The following is a 27817-nucleotide window of genomic DNA, read 5'->3' on the forward strand; positions in this document are numbered from 1 at the left end:
TAATCAATTATGATAAAAGTTCTGAATCTGAACCTTTTAGGCTTTACAGTGTATCCTTTAATATTAATAGTTATTTTCAAAGGTTTGAATTTACCAAAAATGTAGAATTTTATTGTTTTCTAAAACTAAAGGGATTCAGTCTATGAAATAGTTTTGAACTTTCCAACTTAAAAGATTTGAGAGATCATTTATAGAGTTCCTCTGTTTGAGTTTTCTCTTTAAAAGCATCTCTCTTTAGCTGGCAGACATCTTATTCTGAGTGCTTCATTTAGCTTCAGTGTTGCACATCCATACAGAGCAGAATATGATGAGCTGATGCCTTCGCTGCCCATCGATCTGAAGCTAACGTCTGCGGCCGCCTCAGGTGCAGCAACACACTCGGCTCTCAGGAGGCGACAGACGGAGGAGATTGAGAAGTCGGAGAGAAAACTCCACATTGATCGCAACAGCACATCAGAGACGATGTCGGAGGCATCAAAAATATCGATCGGGCCGACACCCTCCTCACCTCGGAGGCTGCAGTGGAGATGAACGGGAGGATGGGAGGCCGAGGATGTCCCTGGTGGCCTTGGCTCGGAAGACGAAATCCATTCCTTCTCCCTTTGATGTCAGTGATGGAGGGATTGTGGGGTGAGAAAGGAGGCGGAAAAATGTAGGAGTGTTGTTTGGATGAAGCCTCTTGTCCAGAGATGACTTTATTAAAGAGTGTGATACCAAACAGTGGATGCCAAACACCATGAAACTCATTTTAAAACAGGAACTTTAGGGCTGCCTGTCGGCCATTTGTCAAATCAGCTCTCACAGAGCAGAATAAAACTCATAAACTCTAATTTCCCTGGTCAAAAAGGTACTTCAGCAACTTATTGTGGCACTTTAGTACAGGTCTGAGACTTTGGTGAGATAAAATGACCAAAACATGGGCGAAGCTCCAAAAATAGTGTCTCCTACATTTTCCAGAATAAATCATTAATCTTATCTTTTTGGCTAAATCTCTCAGTTTTTACTCCGTAACTCAGGATTTCTGCACTTAGCTATAATTCAAAGAGGTATCTTATCAACTCTGAACCTTTTTTCTCAGACTTTAAAGCTTCTTCAAGAGCAACACTGGAAAAAACACGACTGTTTTCACACTCATCTAATATAAATGAACTGGCCTTTATATTTGAAGTGTTTTAAGTCTGAAAACATTAACTGGAGAATCCATTCAACCCAGTCAGATAAATCCAAAATGAAATTTACGACTGATAATCATTTCTTGGGCTGCTTTTTTTTTTTCGCCCCTGCAGAGAATACCAGACAAATATGACCTCTGACCTCTAACCTCTGCACCCTTCACCCTGCATGACTTTACACACAAGCATTCCTAATGAATGATCGTCTTTAAAAACACAGGCAGAGTAAATCTTGAGCATCTTTATGGCAAAATCTGCTCCTGACTTTTCATTCAGTGTCTCCAAAAGCATGAAATATTACACTTTAGTTAAAAAACTATACAGGCCAAAAACTTAACAGTTATATGCATGTTAATCTAGTGTTCATGTAGATGCTAATGTTTAGCTTGCAAAACTAGGCAGAAAATGTAGATACTGTAGCTGCTTTTTAATTTATTTTGCATCATATTTCTGGTTAAATGTTTGATTTTTCATTCAGTAATTGTATTAACTTTCTTTTAAGAGTAAGTTGAGGGGGGTGTTGATCCCAGAATGCTCTGGGGCAGAAAGTGGTGAGGTCATCTGTCCATCACAAGACCTGTCAGTCGGGCCTGTTTGTTTAAGAACACATTGTAAATCAGTCATGACATGACAATAGCTGTTATTGAAAGCCAAATGCTTCCCACCCAGCTTTGTATACACACTGAAATTATGGCTCCTGTTGCTATGTGACCTTTAGCAGCCCATGTAGGCTCATTCAGACATCTTAACGTGATTTATTCCCAATCAGTCAGACTCAGACGTCTAATTAGATCATTAGACAAGGCTCGCATTCATAAACATCCTAATTGGAGCCAATGAAGAGGAGTTGGGTTCTCCGGGTTTCGCCAGCAGGATCGGGCCGTGATGAGCTCTTCCTGTACTGGGAAGTCAGCGCCTTGTTTACGTTAGAAGGAGATGGATCAGGAACAACCTCTCAAGCCATTTCCTCTGTTGATTTTTTTTTGCTTTTGGGCTTGAGGGAACCTGCCCAACCCCCTCTGGCACAAACACAAACACAGACATGTTCAAGAGGAAGCTAACGTGTCTCATATCTAACAAGCAGCTCCAGAGCAATTAGTTCTCAGTGAAGTGAACACACAGGATCTGGTCTTTTCTCGTCAGATGAATGTGATTACTGGTGGAGGCAAATCTGGCAAAAGTCACAATCAGGCCTCCTTAGGAAGTGACTGATGTGCTTACTGCAGTATGTTGTATTTCGGCACAATTAGGCTGGTTTGTGCATCAGGAAATTGGCCATTTAACAGGTGATTTAGTTTCATAGATGTTTGATTGTCTGAATGTTGAATCCAGGAAGATAAAATTTTAATTCAAAAGCAACTAAAAAGCCATTGAGTTACCCACCAGTTAGCTCTATCATGCTGCGCAATATTGTTCTCTTCCTCTGTGTTGGTCCTGTTTTCACCCAAGATCCCAAGGCTCAATTCGGGAAAAAACTGTGTTAAATATTTGTTTCAACATTACACACACACATAGCTCCAACTAATAATGTCTAAAGAAGCAGAGAAAGTATGCTGAACTCTATTTCTTCCAGTAAATTTAACAAGCCTCAGTGGCAGTTTGATTTAAATATTTAACATTTTCAGAGGTTTAAAACATCATAGGTAAATGGAACTTTCTCATTCCAGCAGAAAAAAACATTTTTTTAAACTAAATATTACGTGAATCAAATTTTCTGCTTTTTATTGTTCGTTTCACAGTTGTTTTTTTTTTTGAGGTACTGACGACACTTTCACCAGCAGGTGGCAGCACAATACAACTGTAGCGTCTCTTCGTCCTACTGACATCCAGCCTTCTGCAGAATTTGGACCACATGAGATTTTTTTTTTTCTGTGTGTGTGCATCTATTTGGTCATGTTAGTTGAGTTGATAAAAGATGAGGGCATGACATTAGAGAATATGCACCATGTTCAGACATAAACAGACACCACCAATGCACACTTGCAGTTTTACGCACATTTAATTTTAGCATTTCCAAACTTTGAAACACAGTTGAGTGACAATTTAGATGTTCCACAGTGTCAGAGGATAAACGGACCACACACTGCACAGCCTTAATTACCTTTATGCGCGCCGCAGAGGGTGTCAGCCTGTAGCCTGTCAGGCGTCTCCATGCGCTCCATCGTAAATAGTTCATCTCATTAGGAGTAACTTAAACTGAACGTGTGTTATAATAAGCATCTGTTGCCATGACAAAGATGATTTCTTCTTTAACTTCTGGTGTTTTTCTCAACCTGCAGAAGACTCTGTGACAAGCAAATTAACTCTGGAGTGAAGAAATGATCCTCATCCACTGATGCTGAAGCACCAAAAAAGCAAGAAAATGAAGATTTAAAGAGGATTTTAAGTTCATTTGTTAAAAATAACAGGATGAAGTACGTATTTAATCCAGACCAGGATTTAAACAGGGCAGTTAAGTCAAGAGTTAATACCAAATCTAAAGCGCACGGAGCATCAGACTTAAGACCACCTGTAGTTTCTGTTTCACTGCTGATGTTGTTCTCTTGGTCTCACAGCGTGATTCTGTGGAGGTTTAATAGAGCTCATCTCATGCGACCACAATGGGAGATTTACAACTTTTAGTTACATATAAATGGATCTACAGCTGCCATGAGTGAACCACTGCGCACAGAAGTTTGAGCAGCTTGTGCGTCCTGCAGCAGTTTTAGATTCAAAGTTTACAGACGACAGCTTTTTTTGTGACAATGACCAGGAAGCACGTGTAAACATTCAATAAAAGTCGTTTATTCTCAAAATAAAATCTTCTATCAAAGTGGAAATTATACATATGTACAGTCTCGTAAAATTCCATATACAAATGTACAATATATGTACACCAATAATTATATAAATACACTTTTAATGCAAACCCGTATGAGACAGTATTAAGGCATTGATTAATGTACGTATAAATCCACGTTTTGGACAAAACAGAGCGGCCTCCTTGTGAAATGTGGCGTTTAAGACACAGCGGTTCTTTACAGTAAGAAGAAGAGCCTCGGCTGCACCGTATAACCTATCGACAAGGGGGATCTTGTCAGCTGTACGCATTCAATTAAGCCCAGATAAGACTCTGCATTCTTCGTGCCAGGTACATTGTTCTGCTGCTGACAGTCTCATTATTTAAAGACAAGCCATTAGGCGCTCATTAATGTGCTAATTACAACACGCTGATGGACAATCCCAACACAATTAGTCCCCCCCCCCCCCCCCAGCTCCTCTATTCAAACCCATCATTTGGATAAGGCAAAGGAAGTTCAAACTGAACTTTAATAACAAGCAGAATCAAGCGTAAATTCAACAAACAGTTCACATTAGGGGAGTGCTCAGGACCAAAAGTTTCAAACTGGCAGTTTGGTGACACGTTTTTTTTTTTTTTCATAATTTAACAAATAAAATCAGTTTTTACGCGACGTTGTCCCCATATAAAAGAGCTGATATGCGCTGGTTTTTAAAGTCTTTAGTGTCAAATGACAGAAGATGCATTTGATCAAACCCGGGACAGAGGCATCTGTTTGGGGCAGGACACGGAGCTGGCCGTCCCGGACCTCCAGGTGAGTCCAGTGCTCACGTCGCTGTACATGGATCCGGCGGAGGCTTTACTCCCCCAGCAGCACCGTGTACAGAAAGTCCTCCAGGAGTCCAAGGTTTTCCCGGACCAGATCCACGCTCCGGAGGTGATCCCCACCAGGAGGCACATAAAGTATTTGAGCATGAACACGGCGTAGTCCGGCCGCTGCCTGCTCGGGTCCGTCATACACGTACAGTTGTGCGTAATTTCCCACGTCTGTCTGTTGTGCTGCTCGTAAAAGTAACAGGCCACTATGACGGTGGCCGGGACGGTGTACAGAACCGTGAACACTCCGATCCGGATCATCAGCCGCTCCAGTTTGTCAGTCTTGGTGCCGCCTTGCTTGATAACACTCCTGATCCGGAAGAGCGACACGAACCCGGCGAGGAGAAACATGGTGCCGATGAACAGGTAGATGACCAGCGGTGCCAACACGAACCCACGCAGGTTGTCCAGATTCTGGTTGCCCACGTAGCAGATCCCGGCTACAGAGTCCCCGTCCACTGAGCTCAGAGCCAAAACCGCGATGGACTTCATGCTGGGGATGAGCCAGGCGGCCAGGTGGAAGTACTGTGCGTAACTGGCGATGGCCTCGTTGCCCCACTTCATACCTGCAGCCAGGAACCAGGTGAGGGACAGAATCACCCACCAGATCGAGCTGGCCATGCCGAAGAAGTAGATGAGCAGGAAGACGATGGTGCAGAGCGCAGGACCTGTGGTTTCATAGTGGATGTGCTCAGCGCCGTTCTCCGTGTTACAGGCCACTTCCTCATGTCCAGCGATCAGTCTGACAATATATCCAACTGACACGAACATGTAGCAGGCGGAGAGAAATATGATGGGGCGCTCCGGGTACTTAAACCTCTCCATGTCGATGAGGAAAGTCGCCACAGTGGCGAAAGTGGAGATGAAGCACAGCACGGACCAGAGGCCGATCCAGAAGGTGGTGAAAGTCCTCTCCTCTGGGGAAAAGTAAGGGTTGTGGCACGGCACGGCACAGTTCAAGATCTGTCCCGTTTTGACGCGGTTGAGCAGCGGGTGTCCGCTGGTCACCGGCACCATGGGCGCGCGGCAGAAGCACCCCGGCTCACACGCAGACGCCGCTGGTTTGTGTTTACCGGGGATGCCACGACCGTAGCCGCTCTTCTTCTTGGTGTTGTACGGCTTCACGGGCCGGTTGGTGGGTTTAGCCACCACCGGAGACACGGTGGTGGTCTGGCTGCGGTTGTAGTCCATGCACAGCGTGTCCTGGTCGCCCTGCTCGGGCAGCAGGTCGCACCTCATCCGGTCCGGCCACGGGAAGCCGTACTGCCTCATGAGCGGAGCGCAGCCAGCTTTGGCCCGTTCACACACGCTCCTGCACGGCGGCAGCGGCTTCTTGTAGTCCTCCAGGCAGATCGGCGTGTACATGCTGCAGAGGAAGAAGCGCAAGTCCGGGGAACACTTTATCTCCACCAGCGGCCAGAACTGGTGCACCTCCAGGCCGGCTTCGTCCTGCGTGTCGTGGTTGAACTGGTTGGGCATGTAGGTGTGATTGTAGCCGATACCTTTGCACAGAGGCACGGAGATCTCCTGGCACTGGAGCTCCTTGGCCGCCATGCAGCCGTGCAGGACGAGGGCGAGCAGCGCGCACCATCCCGGGATGCTCCTCTCCTCCATCGTTGTTTTTTCTGTGCGCGATTCGTCCTCGACAAAAAAAAAACAACAAAAAAAAAAGTGACAGCGAACTTGCGCTCTGCAAGCAGGCTGCAAGTCCGATTAATCCCGCAGCGCTGCTGAACTCATGCTAGTGCGCAGACAGTTTGACGGGCTTCGGTGTGCGTAATATCCAAAACAAGCGTCTCACACGCTCAGTCTGAGGAAAGCAGCAGCCTCCCGTCTCTCCTTTGTGTCGGTGCAGCGCCGCGTCTCTGTTTGCATGCTCTGTAGCCGGTGGGTGCGTTGGGTTTTATACAGCAGGGGCCGAGGACACTCCCCCAGCCTGGGCGGGGAGGGACAGTAAGTCAAGTCAATCAGGAGTTCCTTCTATAGTTGTTTGTTTAAAATGTTCACCCTGGAGGAAGGGTTACAATCACTTTGTCCTTGTTTACGCCCCCCACAACCCCTGCAAACACACAAATTCACACACTGCCCTTAACAAACAGGGACAGGGGGTAATGATACAATAGGTGCTTTATGAAGGAACGTAATTAGGAGTGTAAACTAACATAAAGTCAGCATGTAAGGTTTTGGGTCAAAAGGTTGCAAAATGTACCTGGATGCACCAAAGCATCTTTGATATACATGAAATAATGAAGCAGTCAAAAACCTGGTTTTTAGCTGCATTTCTTAACACTTTATTGTATTTAATATTTTTCCTTTGCACTAAAATGCAAAATGAAATTCAAAACTGGAGCAAAAGCATGGAAATATTCATTAGTAAATGAATTTCTACTACAAGTCCCGCTTATATTTGAAATAAATCCTTTTAATGTAATGTTCCCAAGAATGTTTTCAGGATGTTTTTCATTTCAAATAACGTTCCAGTGAGGTCAAAAATGAACTAAGACACAACGCTTTACCTTTCAGAGGCTGTTTGGAGGATGCTGTCAGATCATTGTGCATGATAACTAGAGAAGAATGTTCTCAAAACAATATTCAAAACATGTTTTCAAGATATTATCAAGGCCTCAGATGACCGATAGTGGTTTCATAAAGCGTTACTGTAATGTGACATATTAACAAAGGTAGAGCATTGCTGAGAACGTTCTCTCTAAAACGTTCCCACAATGTGACATGATATAAAAAGGAAGGGTTTTGTCAATACAATGTTTTCACAAAATGATTTAAGAACATCTTTTCGAGCATCTTTTGACAACTTTATTCTGCCTTTTGGAAGAGTATTCTGGGAAGTAAAGTAAAACATCCACTGAAAACATTACTAGAACTTTGCAGAACTTCCTCAGAACACTTTTAGAACATACAATCTGGCTTCATGACCTTTTGCTTTGCAATCTTGCACCCAGAGTGTGGTTTTATATTTAACATCTGGACGGGTCCAGATGATCAAATAAGCTCATAAATGAACTAAAATATGAATCTCTTTAGAAGTGTTTCCTGTTCTGGGTTTCATTTTTAATTATTTACAATCTTATAAGTCATTCAGTGCATCAAACATGAGGTGTTCTTCCAATCTCAACTCATACATACAGGAGAGTAAAGCATCTTCACTGTCATTATTGGGGTTTAAATAACTCACAACCAGTTTGATCATGACAGAACCACAGGAAGGAGAAGTCATTTGGTTCAGTAACAGTTTAAAAGCATTTGGAGGAACCACATCCTTTGCATGCCAACTGCAAACCAATTTTCCGTGTGACCCACGAGCTTCAGTTTGATGATAAGTTTGAGAAAAGCCAATTTATTCATCGCCTGTCAGTGGATGACTCTAAAAGCCACAAGGGAGCACTAGTCTGATACTGTCCGTCAGTCAGCCTCCGCTGCAGGGAGGGAGGCTCCCCGTCTTCTGTTAGGGCGACTGACAATGGGAAAATGTGCAGAGCTGGATGCACATGTGAGAGAAGAAGCGTCTGCATGCCGATGTGCAGCAGGAACACAGGGAGGCTGTGTGTGGTGAGGGAGGTTACTGTGGTCTTGTTAGCTGGCAGCAGGGGGTCGTCTTGGTCTAAAGGGAGGGAGCAGTTTGTCTTAACGCCGGTGCCAATGTTTCACTCAGAGCATGCTGGGCTGGCGATTACTGCAACACACCGCTGGCCTAACAAACAACACAGTGTGTGTGTGTGTGTGTGTGTGTGCAAACAGTTTCAGCCCAAAGGAAATAAGCTAACATGGGCAGATGCAGCATTGTGATAGCACTAATTAAAGTCATTCACACTTCTTATTGGATTCAACCGCTTCAAATGGAGCTGAGACAGTTTGGCAGACGGGCGGCATGTTTCCAATCCACAGGTTTTTATCAGAACTAATTAGCCCCAAACTCCAGTATTTGCAAAAGGAGGCTTGTTTTTAGCTCAGTTTGGGGTCTCAGATGAGGTGGGGATGAAAAGGCTGTTTCTGTGAGAGCTAACCAAACCTTTTCTAAAGTGAGCTTAAGATTCTCTTCTGTTAGTCACAGTACTCTACTGTTTGGCAAACAGTGTTCATCTGGTGGAAAAGAGGAGCAAATCAATCAATAACAACAAAATAAACATTAGATATTCACCAAGATGTGATACTTAATTGTTATTTATGAAAAATGGGGATAACCTGATATTTCATAAGTGTGTATTCACCGGTATATGTAAGATATGAGGATGTTTTTTTTTCCTGCTAAGTCAATCTATGTTCAAATTCAGTTCTAAGTTCTGCACAACAGACAACATATCACACAACTCTCAGCTTTTCTGAAGAAAAACTCTGCAAAAGATTATTTCACAGGAAAAAACATGGAGAAACTGCAGGAAGAGTCACATAGAAAGTGCAAACAGAACGGACAGAAATCAAAGTTGTAGAATTATACTGTTTACTAAATAAAATCTAATGATGCTTTCACTTTACCTCAATGCTCACTGACCATTCACTTCCTTTCACATAATGCTGAACAGCTCATTTCTTTCAGTGCTTTTTCCAATTGAAACAAGAGCTTCTTCATGTTTTGCAGCAGTTTCACAGCGATGGCACTGTTGGTGTCAACTTCTGGGCAGCATCTCTCATCACGCTGCCAAACTTCTGCAGAAGTTTTTCACATAGTAACAAGAAAAAACTGTATTTAGGGCATCTTTCTGATTGATTTTAAATACTAATTTGGGATTTTTGTTGATTTCCCCATTAAAATCAAGCCTATGCAGCTCTAGTGTTTCTCACAACTTCACCAACATTTTGTTAGAAGAGGAAGAACATGTTTCTCATGGCTGAAGGAGACTCCTCAGACATTCCCATGCATGTGCAGGCTACTTTCTGGGCCTGGTCCAGATGCCTCACGCTGGGCCAGCCGTCTTCAGCCGAGCTGTGAACTGCAGGTGAAAGTCGCAGGAAACAGGTGCCTCCTCCTGCCGCCAAGGAGAACAAAATAGCAGACTGAGCATCAGTTACACCAATCGCTGTCTATCAGAGTGGAACCCGTATTGATTAACAAGGCTGATAGACTCGGTGGCCCCAGCCACCAACTGTCGACTGCGCCTCCCGCCTTCTGTGTGCAACGGCGATAGTGGGTTTAGGGTTACGCGCTGGCCCCCTGCATACCAAATTTAAAAGGGTGGAAATGGAATTACTGCATCTGTTTAGAAGTCAACTTCTGCATTCTCAAGGCTGCCCACTCCACCACTCCTCTATCTGGCCTCCCTTCCTTGCCTCTCTCCTGCTTTCCCCCCGATCTTTCCCCCTGATTCTCCCAGGGCTCTCAAAGTTCATGACGCCAAAGAAAAAGGCGGGTGGGTGGGGTGGGGGGTTTCTCACAGAGTTACTGAGGCGTGCTGTGAAACTCTGAAATGTTTGTCTTTGTAACCTCCTCATGGGAAGCTTGGCCTCATGGTACTCTCAAACTCTTCCGTCCTGTCTGTCGTATTATGCGCTAAAACCGAGCTGATGAACATGGGGCTCATTAATATTGACTTGTGTCATTGTGGGGATGCAGAAAACCTGCGAGTCTCAAGTGAGTCTTAAGTAGTTTCTTTGGAAATGCTGACTGAAATCAATAATGCAATGGATCAATAAGGAAAGCTCGATAGAAAGTGTAAGCAATAATGATTTAGCGTTAACTGCAGGGATGAAGTCCCAGTTAATGTGATGCATCTTCAATAAACAGACCAGTGAAGATAGATGATAGGCAGAATGCACTAGAGGCGGCAGCTGGAAACATCTGGATTTTCCTGAGAGACGAGGTGGAGATGGAGAGGTGGCGGTTTGTGCAGCTGTAGGTGTGCAAGGCAGAAATGTAATGTTATTTGAAGAGCAGGTTATGAAAAGAAATGGCAAGAATTCCCAACGGAAATAAAAGTGAAAAATTAAGCATCAACAAATGCAAGATCATGTAGCTGTTAGAGACTGTTAAAGTCTGACTACTGCCTCGTTTCCAAGTAGTTTGGCTACATGTCTGTTTAATGTACAGACATTTTGCCTCAGCACTTGGTGATCATTGACTGTAATGTACACAATGAATACCTAATGCTAACCCCTTTGATAGCTCAGTTGGTAGAGTTCACCGCTGCATGAAAGATGTGCTGACATCCTTAGGTTGCTGGTTCAAATCTGGCTCGAATGAGAAGGATTTTGTGGGTGTGGCTGTTGGAGACCAGAGTCAAACAGATAAAACAACAAAAAGAGGAGATAACGCCATGAAAGTGGGAAATGACAGGTTTCCTACCCACAATCTACATCCAGTGAGTCAGGCCTTTGCCTCTTTTTCACATAGCTTTGCCTCGTGTCTGTCAATGTGTATAAACGTACAGATATTGTGTCTCAGCACATGATGATCATTGACTGGAGTGTCCACAGTGAATATTGCATTATACCCCTTTTGGTAGCTCAGTTGGTAGAGCGGAGGACTGTAGAAGAGATGTGCTGATATCCTTAGGTCGCTGGTTCAAATCCGGCTCAAAGGAGGAGTGTTTTTTGAGTGCAGCTGCTGGATCCCCAGAGTCTACATCCAGTGAGTCACACTGCTGCCTCTTCTCCACATAGCTCGACTTCATGTCTATAAATCTGTATAACGTAGACATTTTCTCTCAGCACATGGTGATCATTGATGGAAGTGTACACGGTAAATTTACCAATCTGTCACCTTCAATAGCTCAGCTGGTAGAGTGGAAGACTGTAAGAGAGCTATGCAGAAATCTTTAGGTCGCTGACTCGAAGGAGGAGGCTTTTTGTGAATGTAGCTGTTGGAGACTTTAAAATGCGAAAATGGCAGGTTTTATCCCCCTAGTTTACATCTAGTGAGGCAGACTATCACCTCTTCAACACATAGCTTGACTTCATGTCCATAAATCTGCATAATGTAGACATGTTCCCTCAGCACATGTTGATCATTGATGGAACTGTACATGGTAGATTAGCTACTCTGTCCCCTCCGATAGCTCAGTTGGTAGAGTGGAGGACTGTAGGAGGAACATGCTGATATCTGTAGGTCGCTGGTTCAAATCTGGCTTGAAGGAGTAGCTTTTGTGGGTATAGCTGTTGGAGACCATGAATCAGACAGATAAAACTACTCTGAGGTTGCTGTTAGAAATGCAGAAATGGTGGATTTTATACATACAGCGGGTCAGACTATTGCTTCTTTATCACATAGCTTAGGTTCTTCTCTGCAAATCCATGTACTGTGGCCCCTGATGTTTAACGCAAAAAAATGCAGATGGATGGATACTTCACCGCAGCCATAAGAGAGAGGCTAATCAGAGGCTATCACTGTTGACCATCCAGTTTTATGAAATATGTGCATGGAGCCACTAAAACAGGAAGAGTAATACATGAAGAAAAACAAGAGGAGGAGGTAATGCTGTCACATGTGGAGCCATGTTGGTGAAATATTTTGTTGCAGGACCTATGGATCACTAGAGACTGTGTGTTCTGTGTATGTTACACAACTAGCATGTGCTAAACTAGTTCCCGTTGTAATTATAATTGACTGTCTACATTTTAAACAACTAAACAGACTGTTGCCTTATTTAGTTTTCCAATTTCTTGGCTCACACAGTCCATCCCATCTGTAATCTACTGTGAAAGTTCCAATATGTCAATGTACTTGAGACAAATTTTGGACCAGAAAAAAACAGAAGGACAAAATCTGAGATCACGGAGGTTATCATCGGAATTAATGAAGTTCAACTTGATTTGTATACCAACACAGAACTATGTGGACATGAGGCATCAGTGTTTCACAGCACGTGTCATGTTGTACAGAGCTTGCTGCATGTCAGCTCGTCAGGAAATGCCTCTCTCATATTTCCCAGCATTTAATCTACTGGGTCCTGACAGCTTCCGGCAGTAAATGACAAGCCGATACAAGTGTGTGTTACACCCAAGGATCATTTGTTGGGTGACAGAAATGAGGACATTTGACCTGCTGAAAATTAATAGAGGGAAGTGAAAACAACTTCAGCCTGTTTTTCCAATTTTGTGCTGCTGAAATAAAAGAAAGATTCAAGCCAGAAAAAGAAATGAAGCCCTCAAGAGGTTTTCAGGAGCTATATTTCAAACTTGCATTTATGTACAGATTGCATAACAGAACAAATGACATTGCTTAAGATACAATCACCTTGTCTGAACACATGAAAACAAGTCGTGCTCTTCACGGCGTCTCATTCTGCAGGCGCCAATAACCAACCTGACCCAATTTCATGAAAAAAAGGCATCTCCTCCTGAATATCTCTCTGAAGCAGGCAATTAAATAAATATTTAAATAAAGTGTCGCCTTGGTCCCCAGGGTAATTTGGTTGATTTAAAAGTTCATGTGTGTATCGGAGGAGAGGCCTGAGCGTAATTAGATCTGATGTATGACTGCGAGATAAGACGGCGAGGTCCCCACTGACTTCTGAAAATGTTTACTTTCTTTAAGTTTGGACGCAGTCTTTTAGACGCCACCCTTGATCTTGAAGGGAATGCTGCTGTCGCCGAGTTCTCACTGGCTGGATAAATAATCGGCATATAAATAACTATATGAACAGCTTCAGAAAGATCTATGCATCCATTTTGGGTAAAACTACGCAGTGATTCCATAGCATGGATGATTCAGATTTTGGACGTGTCATCTGCTCTGACTTATTACTTAACGGCTTGTAAATTCAATTCACTTTAATTCAGTTTTACTTACATAGCACCGATTTACAACGTAATATAGGATCATATTGAGGCACTAAGGTGAAGACTTGACAGTATTGCACTAGTAAAAGAAGGCCATCTTAGACTTTTTGTGTGAGCTAAAAGACATATCCAAGTTAACTGAAAGGTTTCTCACTGTAGAACCGAAAGTCAAGGCAATGCCATCCAGAGTAACTACCTGATTAGACAGTGAATTTCTGAGGTGCTTGGGGTCAAATACAATAACCAGTTTTGTCTGAATTTAGAAGAACATTAGGCTACAAGTCATCCAGGCCTTCATGTCCACTCAGCATTCAAATTTCTTTTTTTTTCTTGTCAGAAGAGAGAGTACCACAAAGAAATTAGCTTTCCTTTGGTATCAGCAGTTTGTTTAATGTGTTTATTGACTTTTGCGTGACTCATCGTGGAGTGGAAGTCTTGAATTGTCTGGCCATGACTAAGGAAAACTTGAATTCCTGGTCATGTGTGTCCCATTTTCCAGCTCGTGGTCAGTGATGGATGGACGATTCCTCCCTCCCTCCCTCCCTTCCTTCCTTCCCTTCACAGGTTGGATTCCTCAGCAGTTGTCTTGCATGTTTCCTTAGAGACAGACTACTAATCAGCCCGAGGTGGGTTTAACACACAACACAACACACAGCCTGAGAGTGTCCCTGTGTTGACAGAGTGTGTATTGTATTGGCTCACCTTCCTTCCGCTCATTAGCCAGAGCAAACACTGATATTATTCCCTCCCATCCAATCAATCTGTGGCAGGACAGGACCATGACAGCCAGGTCTGTGTTAACCAACCTCCTGAAACCAAACACACCAACAGATAAGAGCCAAGAGCTGTAAAAATACAATATTAGCCTACATTCTGTTACACAAACATTTGTTAAAAGAAGAGTTTATCTGGCTGGTTAATTTAAATGTATAACTTTATAATTTGTAAAAACAAAACAAGATTTTTTTTATTAGCTAGAGATAAGAGGGATATAATATTGTGAAGCCTACTACTAAATTTTAAAAAAAAAAATTGTAGTTCTGTTGGCTCTTCATACCAACTCATTGGGAGAAAACAGCTAGTTCAGCAGCTTGTTCTGCAGATAATAATATTTCCTTGCGACTCTTCTAAATTCAGCAGATAAAAGATTCTGATAAATTTGTAGAACATCCACTGAGGTTGTTTTCTGCCTCCAGCTCTTCCTCATGGATGAGGGTGCATCACCTAAAGTTCTCTGTAAAACTCTTTATTTTGGCAACTGAGTTTGAGGGTTTCGCTTTATTCTTACTTTCATCATTTTTGATTCAAATGCAACAACGAAACCTACAGGCATGAAGACAGAACAATTAATATGTCATGAAGATGTTTCTGGAAAAGTTATCATCCAAATTTATTTCTTTTGTAAATGCTTCGAGTGCTGGAAAGCACATTAGTTTCATGCTTGATGTGTTGAAATGGAAATAGATTTTCCAAAACAAAACTATCTGCCTGGCAAGATATTACTGATTTGTGCTTTAGAAGGAATGAAGTTGTTAGGCAGTTTGAAGACTTATAAGACATAAGGAGCAATGTTGGAGGCAGGCAGGAGCATTATCAACAAACTTATTTCAAAAAAGTGACCAAAACTCAGAATAAACTGCCTCCTACTCTGCTATGACTGACCAGTGACCTGCAGTTTACCTTCTTGGCCTGTTTCGAACTGGAAGATACCATCTGCTCAGGTACACATGGGGTAACGCATACAGATGCATGCTTCTAAAAAATACAAAAGCACACACAAATCAGTAAATTAAGATAATTAGTTCCTTCTCCATCCATCTGAACCTACGATTTAGGTGCACACAACCTCAAACAACTATACAAACTCTAATAGAGTCTATTTTGCTTCTGAGCAGTTGTACCCTTCCTTATGTAACTTTAATATTGTCCAGTTACAGCACATCAGATTTCAATATGACACAGTGAGCAGGTGAGTTGCATCAAAATCCTGACTTTTAACCATCACAGCCCTAAATAAAATCCACTTTTATATCATTTAGGTTGTTTTATTGTAGTTTTAGCCATTGTTTCTATCACCATCACAATAATGGACTTGCTGAGATAATTTTATGGATTTGAGAACACGGTGGTATCACTAAAAAGATGTACAACAGGACAGGAATCCCAAGAATCCACACGGATTTTGAACAAACACAAAGTAACAGAAAAATTACTTCCAACGCTGTCTGTTCTGAGCATCCGTCACAGTTTCCGGGCTTAACAGTTTTCCTGTGCAAACATGCTGTATTCATGTTTGGTTTTCCTTCACAATAAAGGGATTTAGATAATTGGCTTGTCTGATAGCCTACTGCCTGTCTGACTCTGTTGTAGAGATGTCACTGTGATCCCACATCCGAGGACTTAACTTGACCAAAACCATGAAAATAAGCACCTTCCTTAAACAACTATTTGTACAACTTGGCTGATAATTTAAGAGTGCTAAGTGATTAAAGCCTTTGGACAATGATAATTTAGGGGAACGGGTCTTCATGAAAAGGCAGGTAGTGACATAATGAGAGAATTAGTGTGTCTTTTACCAGGAGATGATATCAGCTGTCTGACCAGTTGCCTCCATAATCCCTTCAGTTTAAATTTGGAGGCTGCCAGGCCCATATTGAGGGTGTTTTACCGCTGGCCCTCCTAAATTGCCACTTGTTCTCCCGGCGTTATTAAGACTCTGGAGCAACAGGGGCCTGTTCTTAAATTGCTCCGCTGGAAACAGCAGTGGCGTGTTTATAATTACGCTCTTTCTTTGGCAGCGATGACGTCTTCTCTGCGGTAAACATGCTGGTTCGGGCCGACTCCGGTCCTGCACAGGCCTGAGGATTCATTAAGAGCCATGACGACAGCCTCGAAGCTCAGTTAACTGTGAGCCGCTGGCGGTGTTTTATGAGCTCACCTCGTCAGGAGGCTGTTCTGAGGGCAGGAACAGTGACGAGGTGAGAAATGTAACCATGTTGAAAGCCATTAGTGTTCCATTAGTGTTTGGACTTCAGCAGTGAGCTGCAAACAGAGGTGATACACTGCAGCTTTTATATCTGGAAGCTGTGCCGTGTGTGTCAAGAGCCATTTTAAACAAATTAACTCTGTTCTATTGAGCACTGTGTAATTAGACCAATAGAGGTTGGTTTAGGACTATTTAAAGCTCTTTGAATTGACGGCATATTTATTTTAACACATTGAAATTTACACTAGACCAACTCAAGTTCCAGCTATTTCCGAAACTACACCCTTTTCTTAGGACAAATTTATCAATTCTGAGTTGTATGATGTTCTACGCTTTTCCCAACTGTTCTTGTGGATATCTTTACATTATGTCCAAATAGCTAACATTTTTAGCCTCAGAAACAAGTTGTAAAAACACTGACATAACATTCATGTTTAAGTTGATATGGTTAACTTGTAAGAAGACACCTGTTTACAACATATCCAACTCCAAATGAGGAACAGTGTCACTGGAGTATAACTTGGAGTCATGTTTGTGGACACCTTGTGAATATCAGTTCAATAGTCATTGTCTTTTAGCTCAGTTTTTTAGCATCTCTTGAGAAAAATATCTGTCTCTTTAGATGCTAAATGCTCCATAATGTTTGGTGTGACAGATAATTTATAGTTGGTTTTCCAAAGTTTTTCAATGTAAACAGCTGCCTGAGTGAACCACAACAGCTGGAGAGCAAAAAAATAAGATGGAACTCATTACAAAGGACCCTAAAACCAACAGAAACTGCGGATACAGGAGATAATTTCACATAGCCAGGTTTGATAGTGAAATATCATTATAGCCCATTTCAACAAGGACAAATTTTAAATGTAAACTGGTTTACTATTAATAGAGAATGACGTATGTAAACTTTTTCTCACGTAAATCCTTAAGGGTCTGCAAAGGTGACAATGAACTATTCCTGAGCCAGGAAATCAAGTCGTGCTAAAAACAAATGTTTAGTATAAGGAGAGGATGTACGAGGAGATTCTCACCCATTCATCATTAAAAGAGCTGTAATTAAAGAAGTCACTGCCAGTCTTTGGGAGAGCTTTGATTCGTACATGCTTTCCATCAGTGGAGCCCAAACGCAGTGAGAAGTTCTAAATTGTCCAGATATCCTGTGCTACACCTCAGGAACAGCTGCTGACACAGTGCTCAGAACAAGATGTGTGTAGCTGCTGTATCCATACCTTTATAGTTCATTACTCAAAGTTGAAGGAGTTACTGCCAGACTCTGGAGGTGCATTGGTTTGTACACGCTTTTCATCGACAAAGCTCAAAAACAGTAGGAAGTTCTAAATTCTCCAGATATCCTGTGCTATGTGCGTCCACTAGTTTTGCACCGTGTTTTTTTTCCTGTGTGTGTGTGTTTAACATGCAGGATTGTCAATCGTATTTTATTGTGAACATAGCCGTTTCCGCTGTCCATTTTCTGAATTGGTCCTTAAAGTCCCCGTAACAACTATTTTACTTTTTATCAATTTTTTTTTTTTTTTTTTGGTAACCAACTTTAGCAACATGTTTATTCTTTAAAATAAAAAATGTAAAATAATAAACCCCTGTTCATTTAGTAGAATCAATCCACTATTTAACTGACATGTAATATTCTTGTAAGTGTTTCCATCCATGTGTTATCTTATAAGCCGAGTCTGCAAATGTTGTGGCTGTGTTTTGGTTGCTATCTAGTAACACAGCTGTATTTTCCACAGATGGTATGTAGGCAGCTAATAATGAGCCAGAGGAGTGGCAGTGCTGCGTGACTGCGAGCAAATTAATCACTTTCCACAACTCTAAATAAGGACAGTCTTCAAGAAACTTAACTGAGATTTATCTGAACGTTTCTGTCTTAAATTTACACTGGACATACTTCATCAAATGGAGTCTTTAACATTTGGGAAGATCAACTTCCCTCAAGTACTGAAGCCTTGAGTGTAAATGTTTGAAAAAGAGATAAGTAGCCTAGCATCTCTGTAGTGCCGGGGCCTTGCCCTCTCCTTCTCAGGGAATTGGGGATTTGGCAAGTTTCCCTCGTCTTAGTGGAGCAAGGCTCGTTTTTTTTCCCTCTTTTCTTTTTACTGCTGCTAAACCTGTTGGCCCCTTTTTACCGCTGTCCTTCTACCTCAGAATACCTGGAGCAGTGAAGCTGGAAAAGCCATTTAGGACGGATATCGGATGATGTGTAATTTGGGCTTAAAATAACATGTATGCAACGTGTGAGTCTGACGGCTGGGCTTATTTCCTGGAGGGTTTAAGTGGCCTCGTTTTACTCATTTGGTAAAAATCCGACTAACATACACATTTGCACAGACGGGTTAATAAACACTCTCAGGAAGACGTCCTGCGTGCACACACTTACACACATCTGCACAAAACTAAACAGTCAGCCAAGAACACACACACATACACACACACAAGTGTTCCTGAATAATATTTACCCATGTTAGCCCCTTAAGTAACAGCTTCCCCCGCATTTAGTCAGACTTTGTGTGAGTCTACTTGTGCAACCAAATTTATGATAAATGCCAATTTTAAGGCTAACATGCTTGATTATTTGCATATGGCTTTTCAGATTAAATGCAGGTGTGTCAGGCTTACACCTCTGATGGTCTTTATGTGCGAATGTGTCTGTAACAGTGCAGTAAATTAAAATTTTTGGGAATTTCTCACATTCCACCCTTAAAATGTGAGCAGAGGCAGTTTTCTGAAGGCGGCCTCCGTTCATTTATTTGTACCTGGAGGATCGACACATTCCACAGGAAGGTGATGAGTCAACTTTGACCCAGACAAAACCCGGCAGAACCCTCCACCCACTCGGTCGACCCACCCATGCCCATTGTAAACCCAAAATGCTCAGTTTTATGGCACATCGGAGGACAAGTCTTTGACTTACATTCATTTCTCGATGACTTACTCTAACCCAAACCATAATCACTGCCTGTCTAGACTTCCTTGCACTTATCTTCAGCTTAAAATTTACTGACTTATGTTATGAAGACTCACTTTTGGCAACCAAAAGGGAGACAAGGCTCCAGACTGTGTAAACACATTTATACCCCAACAAGAGAGGAGTTCTATCCCCAACCCTTGCCAAACTCGTAATGTCACCCCAACCTTAAACCGAGTTTTTACCAGAAAATCCAATGATTTAAATTAACAGTACTCGCTTTTTGCCCCTAAATGTGAGGCAGCTTCGCCACAGTGTGACTGGGTTTAAGCAGATTTATGTCCCCACCGCAACACAAGTAATACAAGTACACACATACAGGCTCACAGTAAACTGAGACTGACCCCGCCTCCCCCAAAACAGACAGCGGTGAATTATTGGGGTAAACGTAGGTCAGTTTGGGAGGGAGGAAAGAGGGGGAGGTCGGATGGTGCAATGAGGAAGAAGGTGGGTGAAGGTAAGTTTACCAGCGAAATACTAAGTTTAGCTGATTCATTTAAACCCGTGGTTGCCTCCTTTGTTCGGGCAGTAAACCCTGGAAGAACAAAATACTTAGAACTAGAACCGGCACATATTTTGCATAATTGACTCATATTTGGATTTGTATGTTGCTGTCTATAAATGATGTAGCACTATGGCTGTGCTTCCAAATCTACAAAAATGCGTATTTAAATTGGTGCTATTGACTTGCATTAAATGATTCTATCACTCGTCACATGAAGCATGTTTTTTTTTTTTTGTCAATTCACTTATCTCTCAAAGAGTACACCTACTGAATGGCATTCCTGGAGCCCTGGAAGTGCAGCCCCTGTGCAAACTCCAGCTACGCCACTCGGCAATGATAAAGCACGCACCGGAGCGTAATTAACCTTATCTCACCTCAAATAAGTCTGACAACAGGTGCATTTAGTGCGCCGGTCGACAAGGATTGCAGCTGCAAGAGTCCTCATTTGCGAGATAGCGCTGTCAAAGGCTAACCAACCCCAAGGAGAAACAACTGCGAATGTTCAGACACTCATAAAAATGTCAATCTGTTCGCCTGCCTAATGGCATTTAGTCTGCAAATGAGGGTGATTGCGGCCCGGCTCTGCCCATCTATGGACGCGTTTCCGGCTTTGACACTGAAATCATTTTGATTTCATTTGTCTTCCCGCAGCTTAATTGAAATGTATTCAGTGATGTGATTGGAATGCCATTTTGTACACTTTCTGGTGCTTTTTTTCCGGTGTGAGGAACAGAATTTGCCCCCTGAACTCGGCTCCAAAGGTCACAGACGTTGACACAGCGAGACACTCCTTTCCTTTTCTGCCAAAGAGCCTTGAGCGCTCATAGCACAGACTCTCCAAATTTAGAGACACGGCCCTGAATACATAAAGCCTTTTATACCATATGGTGCACAAACATCTTGTTCTGTCCAGACAACAACCCACTAATCTGAGGTGAAGGTAACTGGTTAGTTACTGTGGTAACGCCGTTTGTTGTGGGGCTTCGCAGTGAGGCCTATATAAAGACTCGGGGATTTAAATTAGTGTTTGCATTGCAGGAAATAGATAAATACTATTTGACACGGCCTGTTAAAATGATGTAGAGCTTTGCTGGCCTTTCATGGTTGACAGACACAGTAGAAGCCATCTGGTAGATAAACTGACCACTGCTCCTGTATGTTCTTATGGTATGCCATGTAGCTATAAGAGATAAATCATTTTTACTAACTCGCCAGGTTTAGCCTCTGTTTCTTAAAACACAATTGAGGGGCTTACAGGATCGCTCCTCCAAGAGCGTTCTGCCAAAATACGCTGTAGGCTTTAATTCTCAGGGGTGTCTTCCAAAACAAACACATACGTTCGTCTCTGGGGATTTCACTTGTGCAGGGGGAATGTTTTAAAAAGCGTTTTTCTGCTCTTTACTCCCCGTTTCTTCATCTCCTGAATGAATGACGCTCCACAAGCTTGGCGAGGTAGGTCTGTTTTTGTGATTTTCCAATGCACGAGCCATCACGCTCCAAGAATCTGTAGGTTTTAAGTGTAACTGGGCAGACAAATGGGAACCCTGGGGGTGAAGAGGATTATGGGTGTCACTATAACTTTGTAGTTTTTGCAAAATAAAAAACATGGAATCTTGGAAGTGAATCAGATTGATGGAGTTGACATGTTTCAAATAAAAAGGTCATGTAAGTCCGTTGAACATGACTTAAATATGGTCAGATTTTAGCTTAAAAAAAAGCAGTAACTTGTTCAAAATTTTGATGCAAATTAAAACAAGAGTTATTCTGAGCGGTTCTTGGGTAGTTGCAAAGTGGGGGGAGTTATTTTGTGCTATATCTGCTCAGTTTTTTTTGTTACACTTTATTTTTTGAAAAGTTTTTCATATTATAACTGATTTTTGGATTGTACAAGTGCTTGACACACAAATTCCCCAGGCTTATAACAGTAATGTATGCTAATGGTTTATTAATATTATCAGGGGTCTTGGAGGTAAATGCAGGATTATAGGGGAGGTCTTTGCAGTGTCTTTGCAGTAATCCCACTGGCTACCTGCTGTAGCTCTGGCGTGGAGCTGGGAGCGTTGGGTTTCGCCGGTGGGTCTTTTGACCGGGCTCACGGGGGATGAGTGGAGATCCTGAGCGCTGCTGAGGCACTTATGAAGGACGCACATTGTTGCCAGCCCTGGGGAGAAAACTGAGCAGTCTGGCAACACAGGCGGAATTTCCTACTGTGATGTTATCTCACACAAGACATTTAGCTTCAGCCAAATGAAGGAGGGGATGGGAGGGGAGAGGAGAACGAGGGAAGAGAGGGAGGAAGGGGGGAAGCAGGGTGCAGAAGGATGGGGAGAGAGAGAGATGAGGAAGAAAGGTGAGGAAGAGGGGATGATGGAGGGAAGGAAAGTGAAGTAAAAAGCGATGAGGAGAGGAAATGTGTTGGGTAGATGGGTCTGCAGCTGTTTCCTCTCACTGTGGAGCACCTCCTGTGCTCCAGACCAGACTCACTGTTGCATCTGAAAATATTCAGCGTTAACCACAGGTTGATGAGTTCAGGAAAGCAAATAAAGTTTGCAGGACGCTCACTCAAAGGCCCAGATTTTAAAAAACTCCTGCACAGCCGCTCAAATTTTCTTCAAATTTTGCACGATTCATGCATCACTTAGAGCAACAAGTTGTCAAATGGTGTTTCTGCACCAGAAATAACTAATAAAAAAAAAATAAATCAGATTTAGCACTTTGGCGCTTAAGATCAAGAGTTAAGTATGGCTTGACAGCTTAAATTTACCAACGCTGACTGTTTATAGAGGCCCAAACCAAATGCTTTATGAGTAAATCATGCACTTGCTTATGTAGAAGTGGCAGCTGTTACTCAATGCTTAGATTTATTAACTGCAGGTTTGATGAGTTGAAATCAGGCTCCTTTTGTCCATATGTTGTAGTGACTTTAAGCAAAAATGGTGATTGCTCCTGATGGACTTGCACTGCAGCTCTGCTCCCATTGGTGTGTGTAAATGACAGTAGAAATTGTGTTATTCTCTCGCTTATGCATGCATGTAGGTGCTAGATCTCAGGAGAGCTTGGTGGACAGGTCGCTGTGAGCAGGATTTGAACCTGCACAGGAAGCCCCCACTGGATTTCAAGTCCAACGCCTTAACCACTCGGCCATCACAGCTCTTTACGTTCAGCAATACTAAATGAAAAACACTGAAAAAAACATATGCTACATTCCTACATCTCCTCTCCGGAGATGTGCAGTGGAAAGCCAGCTTAAAAAAATGTCATTTATCATTATGAGCTAAAAACTAAGTTACATTTAAGTACATGTGTAGGCCGAGACCCAAGTGGTACATTCATTACCCATGACCTGAAAATGCTCGTTGTAGTTTGCAAAGCAGAGCGTAAAGCTGCCAAATCTGGCCGACAGAGAGTAAACAAAAGGTGCTAAAATGATTCATCAGAACTGTGTGTCAAAGAGATGAACGAGAAGATGTTTGAACTCAGATTACAGGGAGAACAGTGCAATGTTCCTCTGACCTATGTACCGTAAGATTTTGTCAAGTGAGTCATTCGGCAGTTTCAGCGCACGGCTAACGGCTAAAAAACACCGGTGAGGTGTCTACTGACGACAAATTAGAATTTTTATTAAAATAAAATGGGTGTGAAAATATCACATCTTCACATACACGAACTGAATGGACAATTTTGGTGTCTGTTGGTTTGAACTCTAATAATCCCACTGGTGTGAGCCTACATTTGTTTAGAAAGTGTGAAATGTTTCTATCAGAACAGTGATCCCTTAACCAATATTACAGTCAATACTGCTGTTATCATGATAACTTTCTTTTTTCAAGTGTTAAAAGAACATTTCCCACATATTTATACCTTACGATTCGTGTTTATTCCAACTTTATGTGTGACCTCATCCGTTAACGAGTCTTTATTGAAGGTATAAAGCCAATAAAAAAACACCTAATCAAAAGCACAGTGGACACAGCTTAATAAAAAATTCCACAGGATTCAAATATTACCTTTCTTATCTCTGTGTGAGCTGCAAGGTGCAAAAGTGACAGTATCGTATAGTGAATTGGGTTGCATTAAACTCTAGTTAGACTGGTAAATGTTTGACACTTTTTGTAGACATAGTGCCCTAATTAAAGCTAGTACGTGACCTGCAGACTGAGATTTAAACATTTAAAATGCTGAACGTTTAAAAACATTTAAAATGGCTAAAAAAAAAATGTCAGTGAGCTGTTGACTGTCTGCAAACTTGAGTTTTTATTCAGATAAAATGAGTATGAAAATGTCACATCTTCATGTACCCTCACTGACTGAAGATTAACATTTTTTTCTGCAGTTTTGTGATGAAATGTTCCCATAATGTGTTTGGTACTGCAAACTACGATATTTTAAATTAAACATTTTCCACATCCATATACGTCACACACCACGTTTACTCCATCGATTTACGTGACCTCAGCTCTTAATGAGTCTTTATTGAAGGTATAAAGCCAATAAAAAAACACCTAATCAAAAACACAGGGAACACAGCTTAATAAAAATTCCACAGGATTCAAATACTATCATTCTTATCTCTGTGTGAGCTGCAAGGTGCAAAAGTGACAGTATCATATACTGAACTGGATTGCATTAAACTCTAGTTAGACTGGTAAATGTTTGACACTTTTTGTAGACGCAGTGCCCTCATTAAAGCTAGTACGTGACCTGCAGTCTGGGATTTAAACACTTAAGATGCAAAATTTATATATATAAAAAAAAAGTAAAACACCCTAAAAAAGAAAAAAATCTCACTGACTGAAGATGAAAGTTTTTTTTCACTGTTTTTGGGATGAAATGTTCCCATAATGTGTCTGGTGGTGCAAACTCCAATAAACCTACATTTGTCTCTGTTCTTTGAAAATCAAGGAAAGTGATCCATTAACCTGTTTTACAGTTAATATTGTACTATAGTCAATATTGACTATAGTACATAGTATACTATAGCTTTCTTTTTTCAAATTTTAAATTAAACATTTTCCACATCCATATCCCTCACACACCACGTTTATTCCTTTGGTTTACGTGACCTCGGCTCTTAATGAGTCTTTATTGAAGGTATAAAGCCAATAAAAAAACACCTAATCAAAAACACAGGGAACACAGCTTAATAAAAATTCCACAGGATTCAAATACTATCATTCTTATCTCTGTGTGAGCTGCAAGGTGCAAAAGTGACAGTGTCATATACTGAACTGGATTGCGTTAAACATTGGTCAGGCTGGTAAATGTTTGACACTTTTTGTAGACATAGTGCCTCATAGGTGACCTGCAGGCTGTGATTTAAAGATTTAAAATGCTGTGTAATGATTACCAAACACTTGACACCATATCATGGCTGTGGCTTTAAATGAGGAGATCGTTTCTAAAAAAGCGAGAAAACATCTACAGAAATTCAGTTTTCAAGGTCTTTCCTGTCCTTTTGAAAGATGTGTAATTTACTTCTGAATTTCTCGTCTTAGAGAAGGTGTCAGTCAGGCAGTTAAAGCCAAAGTGAGAGCGTGACATGTGACGGTAACGTTTTGTCAAGTGCAGACCGACTGCATCTGCTTAAAGGACAAAGGACGTCACTCTGAGTCGCAGTAAAAGATTGATCCTCAGACTGACTCCGGGCCTTTTTCGCTGCTGTCACATCAAAACCTTTGCATCCCCCACGAAGCTGAAGGAGAATTCAAGAAGAACTTATTTTAAAATTGACAATCTCGTTTTTTTGTCAATGTCTGAAATAAATCACAGACTTTGCACGAAGGTTAATGGTTCACCTGCACAGGACCGAGCAAAGACATGAAAAGCAACTGCAATTCCAATTTGAATCAAAACAGGTCACATGACCGTGCAGCGCGGAACCTGCCAAGCACATTTACTCAGCAGGAGTGTTGTTCTGGATAATCATTACCGAGCTGTTTATCGTGCACACTTTGTTAATGTTTTCTCAACAGGCCCTGTAGTAACTCTTGTAGGTGAGAATCAAAGACAAAAGGTGATAGCAGTAGTATTCTGAGTAGAAAACTAAGATTGCAGCATGTGAGAAACAAAATTCTAATTGTTGTTGTTTTGGCAATATTTAGGGAACTTTCTTTGATTTAAACCAATAGTTTCTGACATTTAAGTGTAGAGAAATGACAGTTTTGTTACTCTGCACAGGGAGTCTGTTTAGTCATATAAAGCACGGTGCACTGTACATGGTAAATATGTTTTTGTTTTTCTTTTATGGGAAGTTTTGGAAAAAGAGATGGTGGAGTTGACTTTTCTTGATTTTTCCAGACTTGTCAAACTACTTCCATGAACGAAAAACTGCTTTCATTCAGGTCGAGCCCATTAAGTGCACAAAGGCTCAATGGTATGACTTTCTGGGATATTTGACTCAAAAAAGCAACCCATACTGTTATATCTATACTTTTATAGATTGAGAACAAACCTCAGTAACAGAAAATGTGGTTCTGTTTGATTGACAGATGATCTGTGCAAAGTGCAACATAGAATGAAAGAGAGTTCGATAAAAAAAGACACAAGTTATAGGAAGAATATGGTCCATTAGCAAGCAACAATCCTGCACTGCAGAAAATAGGTCAGAAGTATAAATCTGGTGAAGATCAGCAGTAAAGTTACAACCATAGAAATTAAACTGAGCTTCTAGTTTCCAACAATTTACGGCCCAAAGACAGGTCGGCTGTCATTATGTGAGTCTCTTTGTTCCAGCTGCTGCTATGAACTCAAGAGATTAAGGTAGAAGATGCTGTTGGAAGATCACAAGTGTGAATCAGAACATGTGCACAGGTCTCTTCTTTCCACTTTCCTATATTTATTTCCAGTTTTTGTCATTAGTTTTCCAGCTTCCAGCTTAGTTAAGGCTTCCTCATGTTGCCTGGACACAGCAGTATATTCTCAGCTTGGAGTAAGGCTGAACACCACTAGTTATATCTATGTGTAAAATCAGTACAGTGCCCATAGGTTAAATAGTTACAGCATAATACAGATTCACTCAGTAGATGGGAACTTTTTCAAGGGACCAGAAACCTTTTGAAGACCTCTGTCCTATCTATGCTTTCACAGGAAGAACCAGGGTTTAAGTTAAGTTCTGCAAAGACACTTTAACTCCCTAAAAAGTTCCTGCTTAGAGGTTACACTTTACGAAGGTTCAGGAACTTTTAGGGTGGGACTTTTACAAACCCACGAATGCAAACAGTTCCTGGTAGTTTGTAGAGACAATAAGCAGAAAACGACTGAACAAAGAACAGATAATAAAGTGCCAATAATTTAAAAAAACAAACAAACAAGATAATATGGATTAACTCAGTAGTTGGGAGCTTTTTCAAGAGACCAGGAACCTTTTGAGGAACTCTGTCCTATCTATGCTTTCACTGGAAGAATCAGGGTTTCATTTAAGTTATGCAGAAATAGTTTAACTCCCTAAAAAAGTCCTGCTTAGAGGTTATACTTTATTCAGGAACTTTTAGGGTGAAACTCAAACACACAAATGCAAACAGTTCCTGGTAGTTTATAGAGACAATCAGAATTTTGCAGATCAGGAAATTAACTTACAGATAATGAAGTGTAGGTTTTGTTGTACATCAGTTTTTTTTTTTTGTTTGTTTTGTTTTTAATCTTTCCAGATCTTTGGTCCAAGGAACTTTTATCTCAAAGGAAAGTTCCCACATTTGTTCCTGGAACATGAAGGAACTTTGATGGAAAGCACTTAGTGAAGTATGTAAGAAGTCGGCTAACACAATAAACAGGTTCAAACCAATGGTTATGT

General features: G+C 41.6%; 1 protein-coding gene and 2 non-coding genes across 3 annotated transcripts; 1 reads left to right on the forward strand and 2 right to left on the reverse strand.

Annotated features, from left to right (window-relative positions):
- Positions 1–3934: 3934 nt before the first annotated feature.
- On the reverse strand, positions 3935–6710 carry LOC111575895 (frizzled-8-like). Its single transcript, XM_023281305.3, has one exon. It carries the CDS (start codon positions 6439–6441, stop codon positions 4702–4704), a length of 1740 nt encoding a protein of 579 aa, XP_023137073.2. The 5' UTR covers positions 6442–6710; the 3' UTR covers positions 3935–4701.
- A 4562-nt stretch (positions 6711–11272) lies between these two features.
- trnay-gua (transfer RNA tyrosine (anticodon GUA)) lies at positions 11273–11360 on the forward strand. The gene is given in 2 exon segments: positions 11273–11309; positions 11325–11360. It is a non-coding gene; the product is annotated as a tRNA-Tyr (tRNA).
- Positions 11361–23097: 11737 nt separating this feature from the next.
- trnas-uga (transfer RNA serine (anticodon UGA)) lies at positions 23098–23179 on the reverse strand. The gene has a single exon. It is a non-coding gene; the product is annotated as a tRNA-Ser (tRNA).
- Positions 23180–27817: the final 4638 nt, after the last annotated feature.

The sequence above is a fragment of the Amphiprion ocellaris genome, chromosome 10, assembly GCF_022539595.1.
Source record: "Amphiprion ocellaris isolate individual 3 ecotype Okinawa chromosome 10, ASM2253959v1, whole genome shotgun sequence".
NCBI lineage: Eukaryota > Metazoa > Chordata > Actinopteri > Pomacentridae > Amphiprion > Amphiprion ocellaris.

Excerpts from the sequence above, each read along its gene's own strand:
- LOC111575895 (XM_023281305.3), bottom strand. The coding sequence starts at position 6,441 with ATGGAGGAGAGGAGCATCCCGGGATGGTGCGCGCTGCTCGCCCTCGTC.